Below are 18,005 nucleotides of genomic sequence, written 5' to 3' on the forward strand. Positions count from 1 at the left end.
AATTAAAATGAAGCAACTTTGCAATTAAACCTGCATTAAATTCCCCTACCGTTTTGTGTCTACAGCTCCTCTGCTGACCTATGTGTCTCCCTGATTACAGATCTACTTTGGCAGGGTAAGAATTAGGGGTCAGATGGAAGGGATATCTCATGAATTCTATGACTGGTGGAAGGGAATAGGACTGCAGGGTCAGACTACACAGATGGTGTTTGTAGTCTGTTACCATGGAGACACATAGATCTGCACAGGAGCTGTAGACACAAAAATGATAGGAGATTTTAATTGAGAAAAGATGGTTACTTCCTGGTGAGGTTTCTAAAATGTAGTCCCCCGGGCACAGAAAATTCTCCATCAGCTCATTCCTTGCTGAAATTTTTCAGCATTTGTCCCCTGCTTGTCAATGGATCTGGTGAGGAAACAATGGCCGTGTGCAGGTAAAGGAGTCAGAATGGTGAAAGCGGACTTATGTTCAAACTTCTTCATGCCAGCAAGGAATGAGGTAATGTAGAATTTTCTATTCCCCAACACTAACATTACAATAAAGGGGGTCATCTCCTGCAATTTCCTACTATTTTGTGTCTACAGCTCCTCTGCTGGCCTATGTGTCTCCATGGTTACAGACTTCAAAACAATCCCTGTGTAGTCTGATCCTCCCACTTCTCCCCTAATTCTTACTATCGTGCATTCAGTAAGGTAGCAGAAAATAGGAGACTGATGGAAGGGAGTGAGATTGCAGAACCAGACTACACAGGGGTTGTTTGTAGTCTGTAACCATGGAGACACAAGTCTACATAAGACCTGTAGGCCCAAAATCGTAAGAAATCAAGACTAATTCCAAAGTTGCTTCATTTTTTTTTCTCTATGGGTTACAGGGGTTGTCCACTACTTGGACAACCCCTTCTCATTCCCCATTAAAATAAAAAAAGCTTATACTCCCTCTCCCATATCGGGGCCGTTCCAGGGTTGCCAGCTCTCGTGTTCTCGGAGCTCATGTGAGGTTGTGACGTCATGCGAACCCAACCTAATCACCACCGGCTTTCTTCTTCCCACCTTCAGATGTATGAGTATGATGTATGAGTAATCAACAGGAAGTGGGAGCTCCGGCTGCTGCTCACTTCCTGTTGATTACTCACACATCGAAAGGCAGGGAGAGGGAAGCTGGCGGTGATTGGGCGCAGGGCTCGCGGGATGATGTCACAACCTCACATCAACCCCTGGGAACACAAATGATGACACCGGTGGAAATGCGCCGGCACCAGACGTGGGTATCAGCTTTGTGGACAACCCCTTTAAGTTGTACCAGATTATTGAGCTTTTTCATTGAGGCCTCTGAAGTAAAAATTAGGCGATTGCCCCTCCTCTTCTCAGAAGGCTTGAGGCACAATTCGGTGAATGCTGTCAGGGGTCAGGGAATCAAAAAAGCAGCTGATCATCCCGGTGGCCTAAAGGGAAGAAAATACGAGGATGAAAAGCGTGAGGCTGGGACAAAGGAAGTCATGGAGAACACAATCCGGCGTCAGCACATCCTCCGCTTATCTCACGAGTCCCAAGGGCCCAAGGAGGAATGTAATTCACTTCTGCTAAATGAAATCAACGATATAAACGCAATTCTCCGCCACCTCCTCCCCGGCATCTGGTTTATGTACGTCGTGTGTCTTCATATAATGAGACAACGCTGGAGAACCTACCTGCCGCTGGCTCTGAGGGCTCAAGAAGATGGCCGTACTCTTCCGATCTTTCTGCAAGTGGTCGCTGCGAGAAGGAAGATATAAAAGAAGAAATAATAACTTATAGAAAAAGCTAAAACAAAATGGTACTAACCTTAGGTAGATGTAAGGCTAGGCCATAAGAGGTAGGAGTCCCATGGGGGTCCTAGAACAGGGCCAAAGACCCCAAAACTAAAAAATAACATCAAGATACCCAAAACTAGTCATGCATGGTGTACCCGGTAGCTTTAGGGCAGCATAGTAGCCCCCTGCCAAGCTAGGTACAGGGAAGTACCAAGCGAAAGGGGCGGGAAGGGAATCCCTGTGTCTACGGAGAAGGAAGATGGTGACCCCTGACGAAACCTACTGCTGGTCCCTCGGGTCCGTCACCACCCTAGATAGCATCCGCACCTATGTGCCGAGCCAAATACCTGACCCTAGGTATCACTACTGCTGGTCCCTGGGGTCCGTCACCACATTAGATAGCATCCACACCTATGCACCGAGCCAGATGCCTGACCTAGTGCTGGTCCTTGGCGTCCCTCAACACCCTAGATAGGTTCCGCACCTATGCGCAGAGTAGGATAGCTGACCCTAGGTATCCGTAGTGCTGGACCCTGAATAGGGAACGGTTGGGATGAGCTCTTCATCAACCCCAATAAACAGTGTCTATTCTGAAGGATGACCTATACATTACAGTGGTGATTGAAAGTTTGTGAACCCTTCTTTAAGTATTCATAAATTTGACCTAAAACTACATAAAATTTTCACACAAAAAAAAAAAAAAGAGAGAGAATGAAATCAAACGAATGAAGCAAGAATATTAGACTTTGCTATTCTTAAGGCCACTTTACATCGCTAATGATATATTGTCGGGGTCACGGTGTTTGTGACGCACATCCGGCGCCGTTAGCGACATCGTAGCTTGTGACAGCTAGGAGCAACGATCAACGATCGCAAAAACGTCAAAAATCGTTGATCGTCGACACGTCGCTCCTTTTAATAATATTGTTAATGGTGCATGCCGCTGGTTGTTCGTCGTTCCTGCAGCAGCATACATCGCTATGTGTGACACCGCAGGAGCGACGAACATCTCCTTACCTGCGTCCACCGGCAATGAGGAAGGAAGGAGGTGAGCGGGATATTTCGCCCGCTCATCTTCGCCCCTCCGCTTTTATTGGACGGCTGCCATGTGACGTCGCTGTGACGCCGCACGAACCACTTCCTTAGAAAGGAGGCGGTTCGCCGGCCAGGGCGACGTCGCAGGGAAGGTAAGTCTGTGTGACGGGTGCAAGCGATGTTGTGCACCACGGGCAACGATTTGCCCGTGACGCACAACCGACGGGGTCGGGTACGCTCGCTACCGATATCGATATCGCAGCGTGTAAAGTACCCTTAAGTGTTTACTCTAATGGATGTAGTTTTAGGTCAAATCTATCCAAAAATATGAATAATTCTGGAGGGTTCACACACTTTCAAGCTCAACAGTGTCTATTCTAATCGGTGGAAGGTCTATGACCATCCTAAAGGGTGTCCTAGAATGCAAGTCTCTATTCTAAAGGGTGTCCTAGAAGATGGGTGTCTATTCGAAAGGGTGTCCTAGAAGATGGGTGTCTATTCGAAAGGGTGTCCTAGAAGATGGGTGTCTATTCGAAAGGGTGTCCTAGAAGATGGGTGTCTATTCGAAAGGGTGTCCTTGAAGCTTGAATGTACGAGTCTAGTCTAAAGGGTTTCCTTAAAGAGAAGTGTCTGTTGTAAAGGGTTTCCTAGAAGATAGGTATCCTAATAATAATAATAATAATAATAATAATAATAATAATAGGCATCCTAAAAGATAAGTCTCTATTATAAAAGGTGTCTTAGAAGGTGAGTTTCTATTCTATAAAGTGCCCTAGAAGGTAGGTGTTTATTTAAAAGCAATACAAGTCTGTATTCGAAAGGTTGTTCTTGAAGGTAAGCTTGTATTCTAAAAAGTGACCTAGAAGGTAATAGTCTATTCTAAAGGGTTTCCGTAAAGAGAAGTGTCTATTGTAAACAGTTTCCTAAAAGGTGGTGTATATTCTCATAGGCATCCTATAAGATAAGTCCCTATTCTACACTGTGTGCAGAATTATTAGGCAAATGAGTATATTGATCACATGATACTTTTTATACATGTCGTCCTACTCCAAGCTGCATAGGCTGAGAGCCAACTACCAATTAAGTAAATCAGGTGATGTGCATGAGGAGGGGTGCGGTGTAATAACATCAACACCCTATATAAGGGGTGCTTAATTATTAGGCAACTTCCTTTCCTTTGGCAAAATGGGTCAGAAAAGAGATTTGACGGGCTCTGAAAAGTCCAAAATTGTGAGATGTCCTGCAGAGGGATGCAGCAGACTTGAAACAGCCAAACTTTTGAAGCGTGATCACCGAACAATCAAGCGTTTCAAGGCAAATAGCCAACAGGGACGCAAGAAGCCTGGTGGGCAAAAAAGGCGCAAAATAACTGCCCATGAATTGAGGAAAGTCAAGCATGAAGCTGCCAAGATGCCATTTGCCACCAGTTTGGCCATATTCAGAGCTGCAACGTTACTGGAGTATCAAAAAGCACAAGGTGCGCCATTCTCAGGGACATGGCCAAGGTAAGGAAGGCTGAAAAACCACCACCTCTGACCAAGAAACATAAGATAAAACCTCAAGACTGGGCCAAGAAATATCTTAAGACTGGTTTTTCAAAGGTTTTATGGACTGATGAAATGAGAGTGACTCTTGATGGGCCAGAGGCTGGATCAGTAAAGGGCAGAGAGCTCCACTCCCACTCAGACGCCAGCAAGGTGGAGGTGGGGTACTGGTATGGACTAGTATCATCAAAGATGTACTTGTGGGGCCTTTTCGGGTTGAGGATGGAGTGAAGCTCAACTCCCAGACCTACTGCCAGTTTCTGGAAGACAACTTCTTCAAGCAGTGGTACAGGAAGAAGTCAGTATCGTTCAAGAAAAACATAATTTTCATGTAGGACAATGCTCCATCACATGCATTCAACTACTCCACAACGTGGCTGGCCAGTAAGGGTCTAAAAGATGAAAAAATAATGACATGGCCCCCTTGTTCACCTGATCTGAACTCCATAGAGAACCTGTGGTCCCTCATTTAATGTGAGATCTACAGGGAGGGAAAACAGTGCACCTCTCGGAACAGTGTCTGGAGGCTGTGGTGGCTTCTGCACGCAATGTTGATCGTAAACAGACCAAACAATGACAGAATCTATGGATGGTCGGCTGCTGAGTATCATCATAAAGAAAGGGGGCTATATTGGTCTCTAATTTTTTGGGGTTTTGTTTTCGCATGTCAGAAATGTTTATTTCTAAATTTTGTGCAGTTATATTGGTTTAACTGGTGAAAATATACAAGTGAGATGGGAATATATTTGGTTTTTATTAAGTTGCCTAATAATTCTGCACAGTAATAGTTACCTGCACAATCAGATATCCTCCTAAGATAGCCAAATCTAAAAAAACCCACTCCAAGTTCCAAAAATATTAAGCTTTGATATTTATGAGTCTTTTGGGTTGATTGAGAACATAGTTGTTGATCAATATAAAAAAATCCTCTAAAATACAACTTGCCTAATAATTCTGCACACAGTGTAAATGGTATCTTAGAATATAAGTTTATATTCTACAAAAAGTCCTAAAAGTTAGGTGTTTAATCAAAAAGGGTATCATAAGATCAGTCTGTATTCCAAAAGCTGGCCTAGGAGATACGGTAGGTGTCTTTCCCAAAATGTGTCCTAAATGCCAGTTGTTTATGTTAAAGGACTAGTTGTTGGGTGTTATAGAAAATGAGTATGCATTATAATGGCTTTCCTTAAGTAGAGGTAGAATTTTTAATGGGTGGCCTCTCTAAGGGGTTTCATACGTCATAAACGTTAGGTGTCCTGGATGGTAGTTGCTCATTTTTAATTATGTATTTGAAGCTACGAGTCATAAAATGCAGGTGTTTTAAAAAGCGGAAGATCCTTTTGGAGTAGACACCAATTCCAAAAAATGTGTCCTAACATCGGTGTCCTTTCTAATAGCTGTCCCACCAGGCAGGAGTCATGGATGGATGGTGTACTTTTGTAATGGGCATCCTTGAAAAGAGGTAATGTAAATTCTAAAGGTGTCCTAGAAGGGAGCAACCTTAGGAGGTAAATGTCCTAAAGAAAAGAGTAACCAGTGTCTTCAAAGAGAAGCAGCATTTCTGATGTTTCTCCCAGAAGGTAACTGTCCTCCACAACTAGGTGTCCTAGAAAGGATCAGCCATAGAAGGTATGTGTGCTATAGAGTAATCAGTGTCTTCCAAGGGAAGCAGCATTTCTGATGTTCCTCCCAGAAGGTAACTGTCCTCCACAACTAGGTGTCCTAGAAGGGAGCAACCTTAGAAGGTAAATATCCTAAAGAGTAATCAGTGTCTTCGAAGAGAAGCACCATTTATGATGTTCCTCTCAGAAGGTAACTGTCCTCCACAACTAGGTGCCCTAGAAAGGAGCAACCATAGACGGTATGTGTCCTATAGGGTAATCAGTGTCTTCGAAGGGAAGCAGCATTTCTGGATGTTCCTAGAAGGTAACTGTCCTCCACAACTAGGTATCCTAGAAGGGAGCAGTGATAGAAGGTAAGTGTCCTAAAGAGTAATCAGTGTCTTCAAAGAGAAGCAGCATTTCTGATGTTCCTCCCAGAAGGTAACTGTCCTCCACAACTAGGTGTCCTAGAAGGGAGCAACCTTAGAAGGTAAATATCCTAAAGAGTAATCAGTGTCTTCGAAGAGAAGCAGCATTTCTGATGTTCCTCCCAGAAGGTAACTGTCCTCCACAACTAGGTGTCCTAGAAGGGAGCAACCTTAGAAGGTAAATATCCTAAAGAGTAATCAGTGTCTTCGAAGAGAAGCAGCATTTCTGATGTTCCTCCCAGAAGGTAACTGTCCTCCACAACTAGGTGTCCTAGAAGGGAGCAGCAATAGAAGGCAAGTATCCTAAAGAGTAATCAGTGTCTTCGAAGAGAAGCACCATTTCTGATGTTCCTCCCAGAAGGTAACTGTCCTCCACAACTAGGTGCCCTAGAAAGGAGCAACCATAGACGGTATGTGTCCTATAGGGTAATCAGTGTCTTCGAAGGGAAGCAGCATTTCTGGATGTTCCTAGAAGGTAACTGTCCTCCACAACTAGGTATCCTACAAGGAAGCAGTGATAGAAGGTAAGTGTCCTAAAGAGTAATCAGTGTCTTCGAAGAGAAGCAGCATTTCTGATGTTCCTCCCAGAAGGTAACTGTCCTCCACAACTAGGTGTCCTAGAAGGGAGCAACCTTAGAAGGTAAATATCCTAAAGAGTAATCAGTGTCTTCGAAGAGAAGCAGCATTTCTGATGTTCCTCCCAGAAGGTAACTGTCCTCCACAACTAGGTGTCCTAGAAGGGAGCAGCAATAGAAGGCAAGTATCCTAAAGAGTAATCAGTGTCTTCGAAGAGAAGCACCATTTCTGATGTTCCTCCCAGAAGGTAACTGTCCTCCACAACTAGGTGCCCTAGAAAGGAGCAACCATAGACGGTATGTGTCCTATAGGGTAATCAGTGTCTTCGAAGGGAAGCAGCATTTCTGGATGTTCCTAGAAGGTAACTGTCCTCCACAACTAGGTATCCTACAAGGAAGCAGTGATAGAAGGTAAGTGTCCTAAAGAGTAATCAGTGTCTTCGAAGAGAAGCAGCATTTCTGATGTTCCTCCCAGAAGGTAACTGTCCTCCACAACTAGGTGTCCTAGAAGGGAGCAACCTTAGAAGGTAAATATCCTAAAGAGTAATCAGTGTCTTCGAAGAGAAGCAGCATTTCTGATGTTCCTCCCAGAAGGTAACTGTCCTCCACAACTAGGTGTCCTAGAAGGGAGCAACCTTAGAAGGTAAATATCCTAAAGAGTAATCAGTGTCTTCGAAGAGAAGCAGCATTTCTGATGTTCCCTCCCAGAAGGTAACTGTCCTCCACAACTAGGTGTCCTAGAAGGGAGCAGCAATAGAAGGCAAGTATCCTAAAGAGTAATCAGTGTCTTCGAAGAGAAGCACCAATTCTGATGTTCCTCCCAGAAGGTAACTGTCCTCCACAACTAGGTGCCCTAGAAAGGAGCAACCATAGAAGGTATGTGTCCTATAGGGTAATCAGTGTCTTCGAAGGGAAGCAGCATTTCTGGATGTTCCTCCTAGAAGGTAACTGTCCTCCACAACTAGGTGTCCTAGAAGGGAGCAGCAATAGAAGGCATGTGTCCTATAGGGTAATCAGTGTCTTTGAAGAGAAGCAGCATTTCTGATGTTCCTCCCAGAAGGTAACTTTCTGCCACAACTAGGTGTCCTAGAAAGGAGCAGCCATACAAGGCATGTGTCCTATAGGGAAATCAGTGTCTTTGAAGAGAAGCACCATTTCTGATGTTCCTCCCAGAAGGTCAACTGTCCTTCACAACTAGCGCCATTTCCAACAGGTATCCAGATGATATATTTTTGAAGAACTGAAAACAACTTTCCAAAAGGAGTCATCTCCACTGCTAGTTCTCCGTTGACCCGTTCGTGATTCATGATTTGACCCTCAGATCTCTCTATAGCACACGTCCCTTATCTCCTAAACTTTACATTACAAAATCCCAAACCCCGCCATGGACCAGGTGGACATTTTGACTAAATTTGAAGTACCAAGCAAAAATAATCACGCCCCAAACATCCTCAAAATAAGTTGCTGAAGAAGTGATTTCCATGGCGGTAACGGGAACAGTGCACCGCCAAGTAAAATCCCTTTGCTCTGGTTTTGCATGATTTCAATAGACTGCTTTAAACTCCGTCTGGCCTAGTTTCCTTGTGCAGCTGGCTATAACTCATGGTTCTGAGGAGAGCGGTGCTGGAACATCAGAGATAAGAGCGAAGAGAGCTGGGGAGGGGGCACCTCAGACGCTCCTGTCACCCCCCTCTCCCTCTGACAGAGACGAAATCAACACTGCTCCCCGCTGGGACTGACACTGCCTCTTGTCACACAGCCTGCTCCCTGCCGCCGCCGGAATTATAAGTCTATACGCTCGTGGCACATATACACGTGTGTGCTTTTATATACCCATGTGTGTGCACTATGGGGGCCAAAGTCTGGAGGAAAAAAATGATTGCTGGCTTCATACTACTCCATCAAGGACCTCAGTGTGTAAAATAAAAGCCTTATTGGTAGGAAACCCCGAGGACTGCTGAAAAGTTCTGAGGTCTAAAAGAGGGACCCAAAAATCAAGACTCCATCACGTGGCGCAAAAAAGAAAGAATTCACTTTGATCCAGAGCATTAGTGACGAGCCTGGTTCCCAAATGATACATTTCTAGATGTCAGTGCTTCCAGGAACAACCAAAAGACCCAAAACAACCTCAACCATCTCAACCAGTATTATTATTATTATTATTATTTATTTATAGAGCACCATTGATTCCATGGTGTTGTACATGAGAAGGGGGTTACATACAGAATACATATACAAGTTACAGTAGACAGACTGGTACAGAGGGAAGAGGGCCCTGCCCTTGCGGGCTTACATTCTATCGGATTTTGGGGAGGAGACAGTAGGTGGGGTGGGGGTGGTCAGGTGGCTCCGCACGGTGGTGGGGCGGCGGCTCCGCACGGTGGTGGGGCGGCGGCTCCGCATGGTGGTGGGGCGGCGGCTCCGCACGGTGGTGGGGCGGCAGCTCCGCACGGTGATGGGGCGGCAGCTCCGCACGGTGGTGAAGCAGTGAGGTCATTGAAGGTTATAGGCATTTCTGAACAGATGAGTCTTTAGGTTCCGTTTGAAGGTTGCAAGTGTAGTAGATAATCTGACGTGTTGAGGCAGCGAGTTCCAGGAGACTGGGGATGCTCGGGAGAAGTCTTGGAGGCGGTTGCATGTGGAGCGAATGAGAGAGGAGGAGAGAAGGAGATCTTGGGAGGACCGGAGATTACGTGTTGGAGTGTAGTGGGAGATTAGTTCAGAGATATATGGAGGAGACAATTTGTGGATGGCTTTGTAGGTCAGTATTAGTAGTTTGAATTGGATACGATGGAAGATTGGGAGCCAGTGGAGGGACATGCAGAGAGGAGAAGCAGGGTGGTATTGAGGAGAGGTGGATCATTCGGGCAGCAGAATTAAGGATGGTCTGGAGAGGGGCGAGCGTGTTAGCAGGGAGGCCACAGAGGAGGATGTTGCAGTAATCCAGGCGGGAGATTATGAGGGCATGCACTAGCATTTTTGTAGATTGAGAATTGAGGAAGGGACGGATTCTGGAAATATTTTTTAGTTGAAGACGACAGGAGGTGATCAGGGATTGAATGTGTGGTATGAAGGACAAGGCAGAGTCAAAGGTCACTCCGAGGCACCGAACTTTGGGTGCTGGGGAGAGCATGATGTTATTTATTGTGATAGATAGATCAGGTAGAGAGTGTAGGTGAGATGGAGGAAAGATGATCAGTTCAGTTTCGGCCACATTGAGCTTTAGGAAGCGAGAGGAGAAGAAGGAAGATATAGCAGATAGGCACTCTGGGATCTAATGACCTTCTAAAGAGACGCCTTGCCCAACATCAAGACGGCTCTTCGGCCGTAGAAAGCTGACCCTGATGGCACATAGGCAGTTGACGTTAAGGTGCAGTCCACCAACTGGCCAGAACTGTGGATCAATTTCTTAGTCGTACATGTTTTTGGGGTTGGGTAAAAAAAGACCCCTCATACACATGTACGCTTGGTCGAGGTGGAGTGTGTTCTTGGTAAAAACTGAGATTGCGCTCTCAGCAGTTTATCGCCCTTGAGAACAAAAAGGATTGGACATGTTGAAATCCAGCAGTCCGATCCTTCTAGCTCCTGACATTTGCAATCGTGTGTTTTGCCAAAATCTAAAGCATGTATAGATTGGTAATAAGTCTCAGGGGTTTGACTTCTTCAGGATCAACGTAGCATAAACCAGTTGAATTAAGCTTGTCTTATTGAAACTTTTTTGCTCACAAGTTAAACCCTCCACATATTAGATTAGAGTCAGCCTGTGAGGAATATTAGGGGGAATATGGCATTCATACATGCCAGTCACTGCCACTTCATATTTACACATATCCTGCCCTGCTGCAAAAAGTAGTGATCAAATGGCAGGTGACAAAAGCCAATTAAGACTGAGGAAGAAGCTCTAACAAGAGCAACCCCCCCCTGCTGATAAAGTAAGTCAGCTAGGGAAGTGGGTGGGCAACTGCAAGATATAGGACAATGTCAAAAGGCATTCTGTAGTCGGTATGTGTCACGCTCCCCGGCTCCCCTGCTAGGCTCCCCGACTCCCCTGCCATGCTCCCCGGTCCCTCTGCCTTGCTTACCCGCTCCCGTGCCAGGCTTCCCGGTCCCCCGCTCCATAGCCTTCCTGTCCCATCGCCTGCGGTCCCCAGGCAGCCCGGTCCCCGCTCCCGGCGCCCGTCGGCATCTCTGCCTCAGCCCGGCTCTCCTGCTTCCTCCTCACCGCTCCCTCCTCTGGCTTCTGGCACCCGGGCCTCGCGCATGCGCATTAGGGCGCGCGCGCGGTCATTGACCCTCTCTTAAAGGGCCAGCACCGAGAAACAGGAAATTACATAGACAGGTACAGGGTATATTAAGAATCACTTTCCTGGTGGGCGGGGCCTGTTCTACGTGTTTAGCAAGCTAGTGTTCAGGTCCCCTATTGCTTTGCCTGCATTAACCCTGTCCTGTCTCGTAGAGCCTGTCCTGTCACGCCAGCCGCTCCGAACCACGCTCATTCCCGTACCCTGACGGTGACCTCGGCGGATGTTCCACCATCTCTGCAGCTCCGCCAGTCTCCAGTCCCTGGCTCCGTTTGGTGACCCGTTCCATCGCTCAGCAAGTTCCGGATCCCGCCTGACCTTACCACCTGGCCTCGGACTCTGAGCCTCGTCACCCGGACCACCGTCCAGAACTCCGTCCACCTTTCCTGCTCATCTACGGACTGTCCGGCTACCAATAGTGCTTCGGCTGCCGTGCACCCAGACCCTCTGGCGGGGTGACCTGCCTGGCTGCCTCCTCAAGAGAAACCGGTGTACGGTCTAGAGGTTCCACCACCCGGACGTTACAGCTAGAACAGGCCATGGATCCCGCCGAGGCACTAGCGGCCCTGCAGCAGGAACTCACACGACAGCGCGAGACCCAGACCCGCATGCTGAACTTCATGACTTCTGTGGATGCCCGTCTGAACGCGCTACAAGCAGCGGCCACGCCTGTGGCATCTCGGGATTCCACTGCACAATCCACGTCCGCAGCTCCCGTGGCAGCCTCCTCGGATGCTTCCAAGCTTCGTTTAGCCTCACCACCCCGGTACGCTGGAGATCCCAAGACCTGCAGGGGGTTTATAAACCAATGCTCTCTCCACTTCCAGCTGCTGCCGCACCTTTTTGCCTCCGACCAAGCCAAGGTCGCGTTCATGATGTCCCATCTAGAGGGAGAGGCACTGGCCTGGATGAACCCCTTGTGGGAGAAGGGGGATCCGGTGACCACTGATATCCAGGACTTCCTGCAGGCTTTCCGTACCACCTTTGACGAGCCCGGACACACCGCCGCCTCTGCTTCATCCCTCCTCCGGCTACGTCAAGGGACTCTGACGGTGGGCCAATATGCTATTCGTTTCCGCACCTTGGCCTCGGAACTCGGGTGGAACAATGAGGCCCTAACCGCCGCCTTCTGGGAAGGACTCTCGGCTCGCATTAAAGATGAGCTGGCTGGTCGTGACGTGCCTTCTACCCTGGATGCCCTGATTGCTCTGGCGACTCGCGTGGATCTTCGCTTTCAGGAACGATCCAAAGAGGTGTCCCGCGAGAGGCGTCCAATACGGCACTCCTCCCCACCACAGAAGTCCACCGCTCCTCAGTCGGCGTCCTCTGGCGCAGCTACCTACGAGCCCATGCAGATTGACCGCCTGAGGCAGTCGGAGCAACGCCGAGCAGAACGACTAGCAAAGGGCCTCTGCTTCTACTGCGGTGATGGTTCCCACCTGCTACGCTCTTGTCCCGAGAAGCCGGGAAACTCCAAAGCCTAGGCTTGGTAGGAGAGGCCACCCTAGGTGCTGGGACACTCTCAGACTCCGTTACCTGGACTATTCAAGTCACTACAGAAGAGACCCGGTTCACGGCAGAGGCGTATCTTGATTCCGGAGCAGCAGGCAACTTCATCCAGCAGGCCACGGTGGATAAGTACCAGGTGCCGGTCCTCCCACTAGAGAAACCGCTGGTGATCGCCTCTGTGGATGGGAGACCCCTCTCTGACACCGTCTCACTGATCACCAAGCCTGTGGAAGTACGGATCGGTGCTCTGCACACGGAGAAGATCACCTTCTACGTCCTCCCGCGTATGTCTCATCAGATCCTGCTGGGACTCCCATGGTTACGGACACACGAACCGTCGGTCAGCTGGAGTACAGGTGAAATCACCCGATGGGGCTCCTCGTGCCACGAGAGATGTCTGAAAACCATCCAGCCCGTTCGACGCTCTCCGGTTCCAGAGTCTCTACCAGGACTGCCTTCTGCCTACTGGTCCTTCTCGGACGTTTTCGATAAAAAGGAGTCAGAGGTGCTACCGCCTCATCGTCCCTACGACTGCGCCATCGATTTACTGCCAGGAACCACGCCTCCTAGAGGAAGAATATACCCCTTGTCTCCTGCGGAAACACGAGCTATGTCTGCCTATATTACCGAGAGTCTGGCAAAGGGGTTCATTTGGAGGTCCTCATCCCCTGCCGGAGCAGGGTTTTTCTTCGTCAAGAAAAAGGAAGGTGATCTGCGCCCTTGCATCGACTACCGGGGTTTAAACCAGATCACCGTAAAAAACAAATACCCTCTGCCGCTTATCCCCGAACTATTCGATCGACTCAGAGGAGCCCGTGTATTCACCAAGTTGGACCTCCGTGGGGCTTATAACCTGGTTCGCATTCGCTCTGGAGACGAATGGAAAACCGCATTCAACACTCGAGATGGGCACTACGAGTATTGTGTCATGCCCTTTGGTCTGTGTAATGCTCCGGCAGTCTTCCAAGAACTGGTGAACGACGTGTTCAGGGACCTCCTCTATGTCTGTGTCGTGGTATATCTTGATGACATCCTGGTCTTCTCTCCGGATCTACAGACCCACAGAGAGAACGTGCAGCTAGTTCTCCAGAGGCTTAGAGAAAACAGTCTGTACGCCAAGTACGATAAATGCATCTTTGAGAAGTCGTCTCTTCCCTTCCTGGGTTATGTGATCTCGGACACTGGCCTGCAGATGGATCCTGAGAAAGTGTCTGCCATCATCAACTGGCCTCCTCCTTCCGGACTGAAGGCTATCCAACGCTTTCTCGGCTTTGCGAACTATTATCGGCAATTCATCCCGCATTTCTCTGCCTTGACTGCGCCTCTCTCTGCCTTGACTAAGAAAGGAGCTAATCCTAAGGACTGGTCCCCGGCGGCCGATGCCGCGTTCTGCTCCTTGAAACAGGCGTTTGCTTCTTCCCCAGTTCTCCATCGCCCTGAATTGAACCGACAGTTCACCTTGGAGGTGGATGCCTCTTCCTCAGGAGCTGGAGCAGTGTTGATAGATGGTCACTTGTGGGTTCTTCTCCAAGAGCTTCTCGGCACCCGAACGCAACTACACCATCGGGGATCGGGAGCTACTGGCCGTGAAGCTTGCCTTGGAGGAATGGCGCTACCTCTTGGAGGGAGCAGTATACCCTGTAATCATATACACGGACCACAAGAATCTGGAGTACCTGCGGTCAGCCCAAAGACTGAACCCAAGACAAGCCCGCTGGTCCTTGTTTTTTGCTCGATTTGATTTCCAACTCCATTTTCGGCCTGCGGACAAGAACGTGCGGGCAGACGCTTTGTCCAGGTCCTTCGTGCCCGTGGAGTTGGAGGAGGAGACGTTCCAGCCCATCATCAACCCCAGCAAAATCATTCCGGTGAATCCTGTCGCTTTAACTCAGATACCCCCTGGGAAAACCTATGTTTCAGATACGGACAGACAGAGAGTCCTGCACTGGGGCCATGCCTCGAAGATCGCCGGCCCTGCTGGTCAGAAGAAGACTTGGAGTACGATTGTCCGTCACTATTGGTGGCCGTCCCTCCGTAAAGACGTCACATCCTTCGTCTCAGCCTGTCCGTCCTGTGCCCGGAACAAGACACCCAAGCACCTACCATATGGACGTCTCCTGCCTCTACCCATTCCTTCTGTTCCGTGGCAACATATCGCAATGGACTTCATTACGGACTTACCCTTATCCTCCGGACACACAGTCATATGGGTTGTGGTGGACCGTTTCTCAAAAACGGCTCACTTCATTCCCATGGCCGGGCTGCCTTCTGCCCAGGAGCTAGCTGACTCCTTCATCCAACATATATTCCGATTGCATGGCTTTCCCGCACACATCGTCTCCGACAGAGGAACTCAGTTTACCTCGCGCTTCTGGAGGGCCCTCTGCAAACATCTGGGAGTATCTCTGGACTTTTCTTCGGCCTACCATCCCCAGTCGAATGGGCAAGTGGAACGGGTCAATCAAATCCTGACCTCCTTCCTGCGCCACTACGTTAATGCCCATCACGATGACTGGTCCACGCTTCTTCCTTGGGCTGAGTTCTCCCACAACCATCACATCAGCGAGTCCACCTCCAGCTCTCCATTCCGAGTCGTTTACGGACTTCAGCCTTCTGTTCCATTGCCAGTATCCTCGGCTTCCGATGTCCCCGCAGCAGATGCTCTGGTCCAGGACTTCTCAGCCATATGGAGCTCTGTCAAGACCTCCCTTGAGCGTGCTTCTTTGCGGATGAAGAGACATGCGGACAAAAGGCGCCTGGATCCCCCGTGTTTCTCCCCTGGTGATCTGGTCTGGCTTGCATCCAAGTATGTCAGATTGAAGTTGCCATCGTACAAGTTGGGTCCTCGTTACATCGGGCCGTTTAAAGTCATCAGCAAGATCAATGCAGTCTCCTACAAGCTGCAGCTCCCGGCCACGATGCGGATACCCAACTCCTTCCATGTCTCCTTGCTCAAGCCTGTTGTCCTTGGTCCCTTCTCCGCTGATGCCGGTACTGCTCCTCCTCCCATCGCTGACGATGACATCTATGCGGTAAGGGATATCGTGGCCATGAAGACCGTACGAGGTCGGCAGTATTTCCTGGTGGACTGGGCGGGGTATGGTCCCGAGGATAGGTCCTGGGAGCCCCGGGAGAATGTGGGCACTCCTCTGATTCGTGCCTTCCTGTCCCGCTTGCGGGGAGGGGGGCGTGGGGGAGGGGGTACTGTCACGCTCCCCGGCTAGGCTCCCCGGCTCCCCTGCCATGCTCCCCGGTCCCTCTGCCTTGCTTACCCGCTCCCGTGCCAGGCTTCCCGGTCCCCCGCTCCATAGCCTTCCTGTCCCATCGCCTGCGGTCCCCAGGCAGCCCGGTCCCCGCTCCCGGCACCCGTCGGCATCTCTGCCTCAGCCCGGCTCTCCTGCTTCCTCCTCACCGCTCCCTCCTCTGGCTTCTGGCACCAGGGCCTCGCGCATGCGCATTAGGGCGCGCGCGCGGTCATTGACCCTCTCTTAAAGGGCCAGCACCGAGAAACAGGAAATTACATAGACAGGTACAGGGTATATTAAGAATCACTTTCCTGGTGGGCGGGGCCTGTTCTACGTGTTTAGCAAGCTAGTGTTCAGGTCCCCTATTGCTTTGCCTTGTGCTTTGCCTGCATTAACCCTGTCCTGTCTCGTAGAGCCTGTCCTGTCACGCCAGCCGCTCCGAACCACGCTCATTCCCGTACCCTGACGGTGACCTTGGCGGATGTTCCACCATCTCTGCAGCTCCGCCAGTCTCCAGTCCCTGGCTCCGTTTGGTGACCCGTTCCATCGCTCAGCAAGTTCCGGATCCCGCCTGACCTTACCACCTGGCCTCGGACTCTGAGCCTCGTCACCCGGACCACCGTCCAGAACTCCGTCCACCTTTCCTGCTCATCTACGGACTGTCCGGCTACCAATAGTGCTTCGGCTGCCGTGCACCCAGACCCTCTGGCGGGGTGACCTGCCTGGCTGCCTCCTCAAGAGAAACCGGTGTACGGTCCAGAGGTTCCACCACCCGGACGTTACAGTATGGCTCTGTGGAAATTGTATTATCTAGTGTGCCCTTAAGGTGATTAAATATATAATTTAATCCTGGCTTGTTCTTTTACCACGATCCCCGAATCCTATGTCCGTGCGTTCCGGTTAATACCTGGGCTGGTTTCTGGCCCGATATAGTCCTGCTAATGGACCAGGCCTGTATCTAACGAGGAACTAGTGGAAGACTAATGAACTGGCTAAGAGAGTCCTGTTTCACTGGGGATAGTGAAATGGATCTGTCGGCCTGTTGGGGTTGTGAGCGAGTGAGGTGCCGCGCCGGAGGTTGTGCGCCTGCTTTCCCACCGCGTGGACAGGGGTTGTCATTGTCACACTGCACCACGTGGACCTTACTACCCCTTGGAGTGTTGGTGGAAGTGACGTGGTCGTATCGCATGGCTCCAACTTATTAGAGATGTCAGGATGGGGCAGGGAGGTGCAGTTTTGTGACACAGGTCCACAGCCAAGCGGTGGGCTGTCTACGTGAACCCCCTGGCTTGGTTCGTGACACAACCAGGCTGGCCAATGTTGGCAGGATCGTCTGACTATATAATGTGTAGGGGGCTTCCCGACAGTTGATGTCGGAGAAGATAAAGATTAGGTGGTTTCTACTGAAATGGCAGATTCTTTGGTTCTCCTGGCAGATGAAATGATGACAGTCTGGCATCGGCCAACTCTACTTTTGCCATAGAGAAAATGTAAACCTTCCCCCTGATCCATGAGTGTATGGGGGAGACACGAGAGATGGCAGTTGGTCTAATCTATATGGGCACCTCAAAGCGCAGTGCCTCTCGTGCCTCAGTGACTAATGAATTGAATAGTGTCTTGTACATGTAATTGGTTATAGGTCAATATTCAGTCTACACAGCAGGAAGGAGACGACGCGTAGAGACAGAGTTAACCGGCTGGGTGCCCTTGGCGGCGTGTGAAGGTGCCCTCATCTCGGTGAACGTATGGGCAGCTCCGCGGCATCTTTTAAGTCATGGAAATCCTGACACGCCATCTAATCTGTGACATAACAAAAGCCTTCTCTAAATGGATTTTCCTGAGGCGTAATCCATCAGAGGAAACTGAACTGTCCAGGCTTCAATCTCCCAAATCCTCTCTCCATGACCCCCTTCATTGCCGTGCTGCAGTTTAACCCTAACCTGCCTGGACCACTGAAGATAATGGCCATTAACTGCG

The 18,005-nt window shown here is 49.6% G+C and overlaps 1 protein-coding gene across 5 annotated transcripts in view; it reads right to left on the reverse strand.

The window, feature by feature from the left end:
• Positions 1–1,080: 1,080 nt before the first annotated feature.
• The window catches only part of LOC142245479 (dynein axonemal assembly factor 8-like), a 145,957-nt gene continuing 129,032 nt past the window's right edge, over positions 1,081–18,005 (reverse strand). For 3 of the 5 annotated variants that reach the window (XM_075318205.1, XM_075318207.1, XM_075318206.1), the window contains exons 30-31: positions 1,689–1,752; positions 1,082–1,442 (exon numbers count right to left, since the gene is read on the reverse strand). In XM_075318205.1, coding sequence (XP_075174320.1) covers positions 1,365–1,442; positions 1,689–1,752 — 142 coding nt within the window. In that variant the 3' untranslated portion in view covers positions 1,082–1,364. Of the gene's footprint in view, positions 1,443–1,688; positions 1,753–18,005 lie in introns of all 5 variants that reach the window. The other 2 variants (XM_075318209.1, XM_075318208.1) reach the window with 1 other exon arrangement.

Source organism: Anomaloglossus baeobatrachus, chromosome 7 (genome assembly GCF_048569485.1).
Source record: "Anomaloglossus baeobatrachus isolate aAnoBae1 chromosome 7, aAnoBae1.hap1, whole genome shotgun sequence".
NCBI lineage: Eukaryota > Metazoa > Chordata > Amphibia > Anura > Aromobatidae > Anomaloglossus > Anomaloglossus baeobatrachus.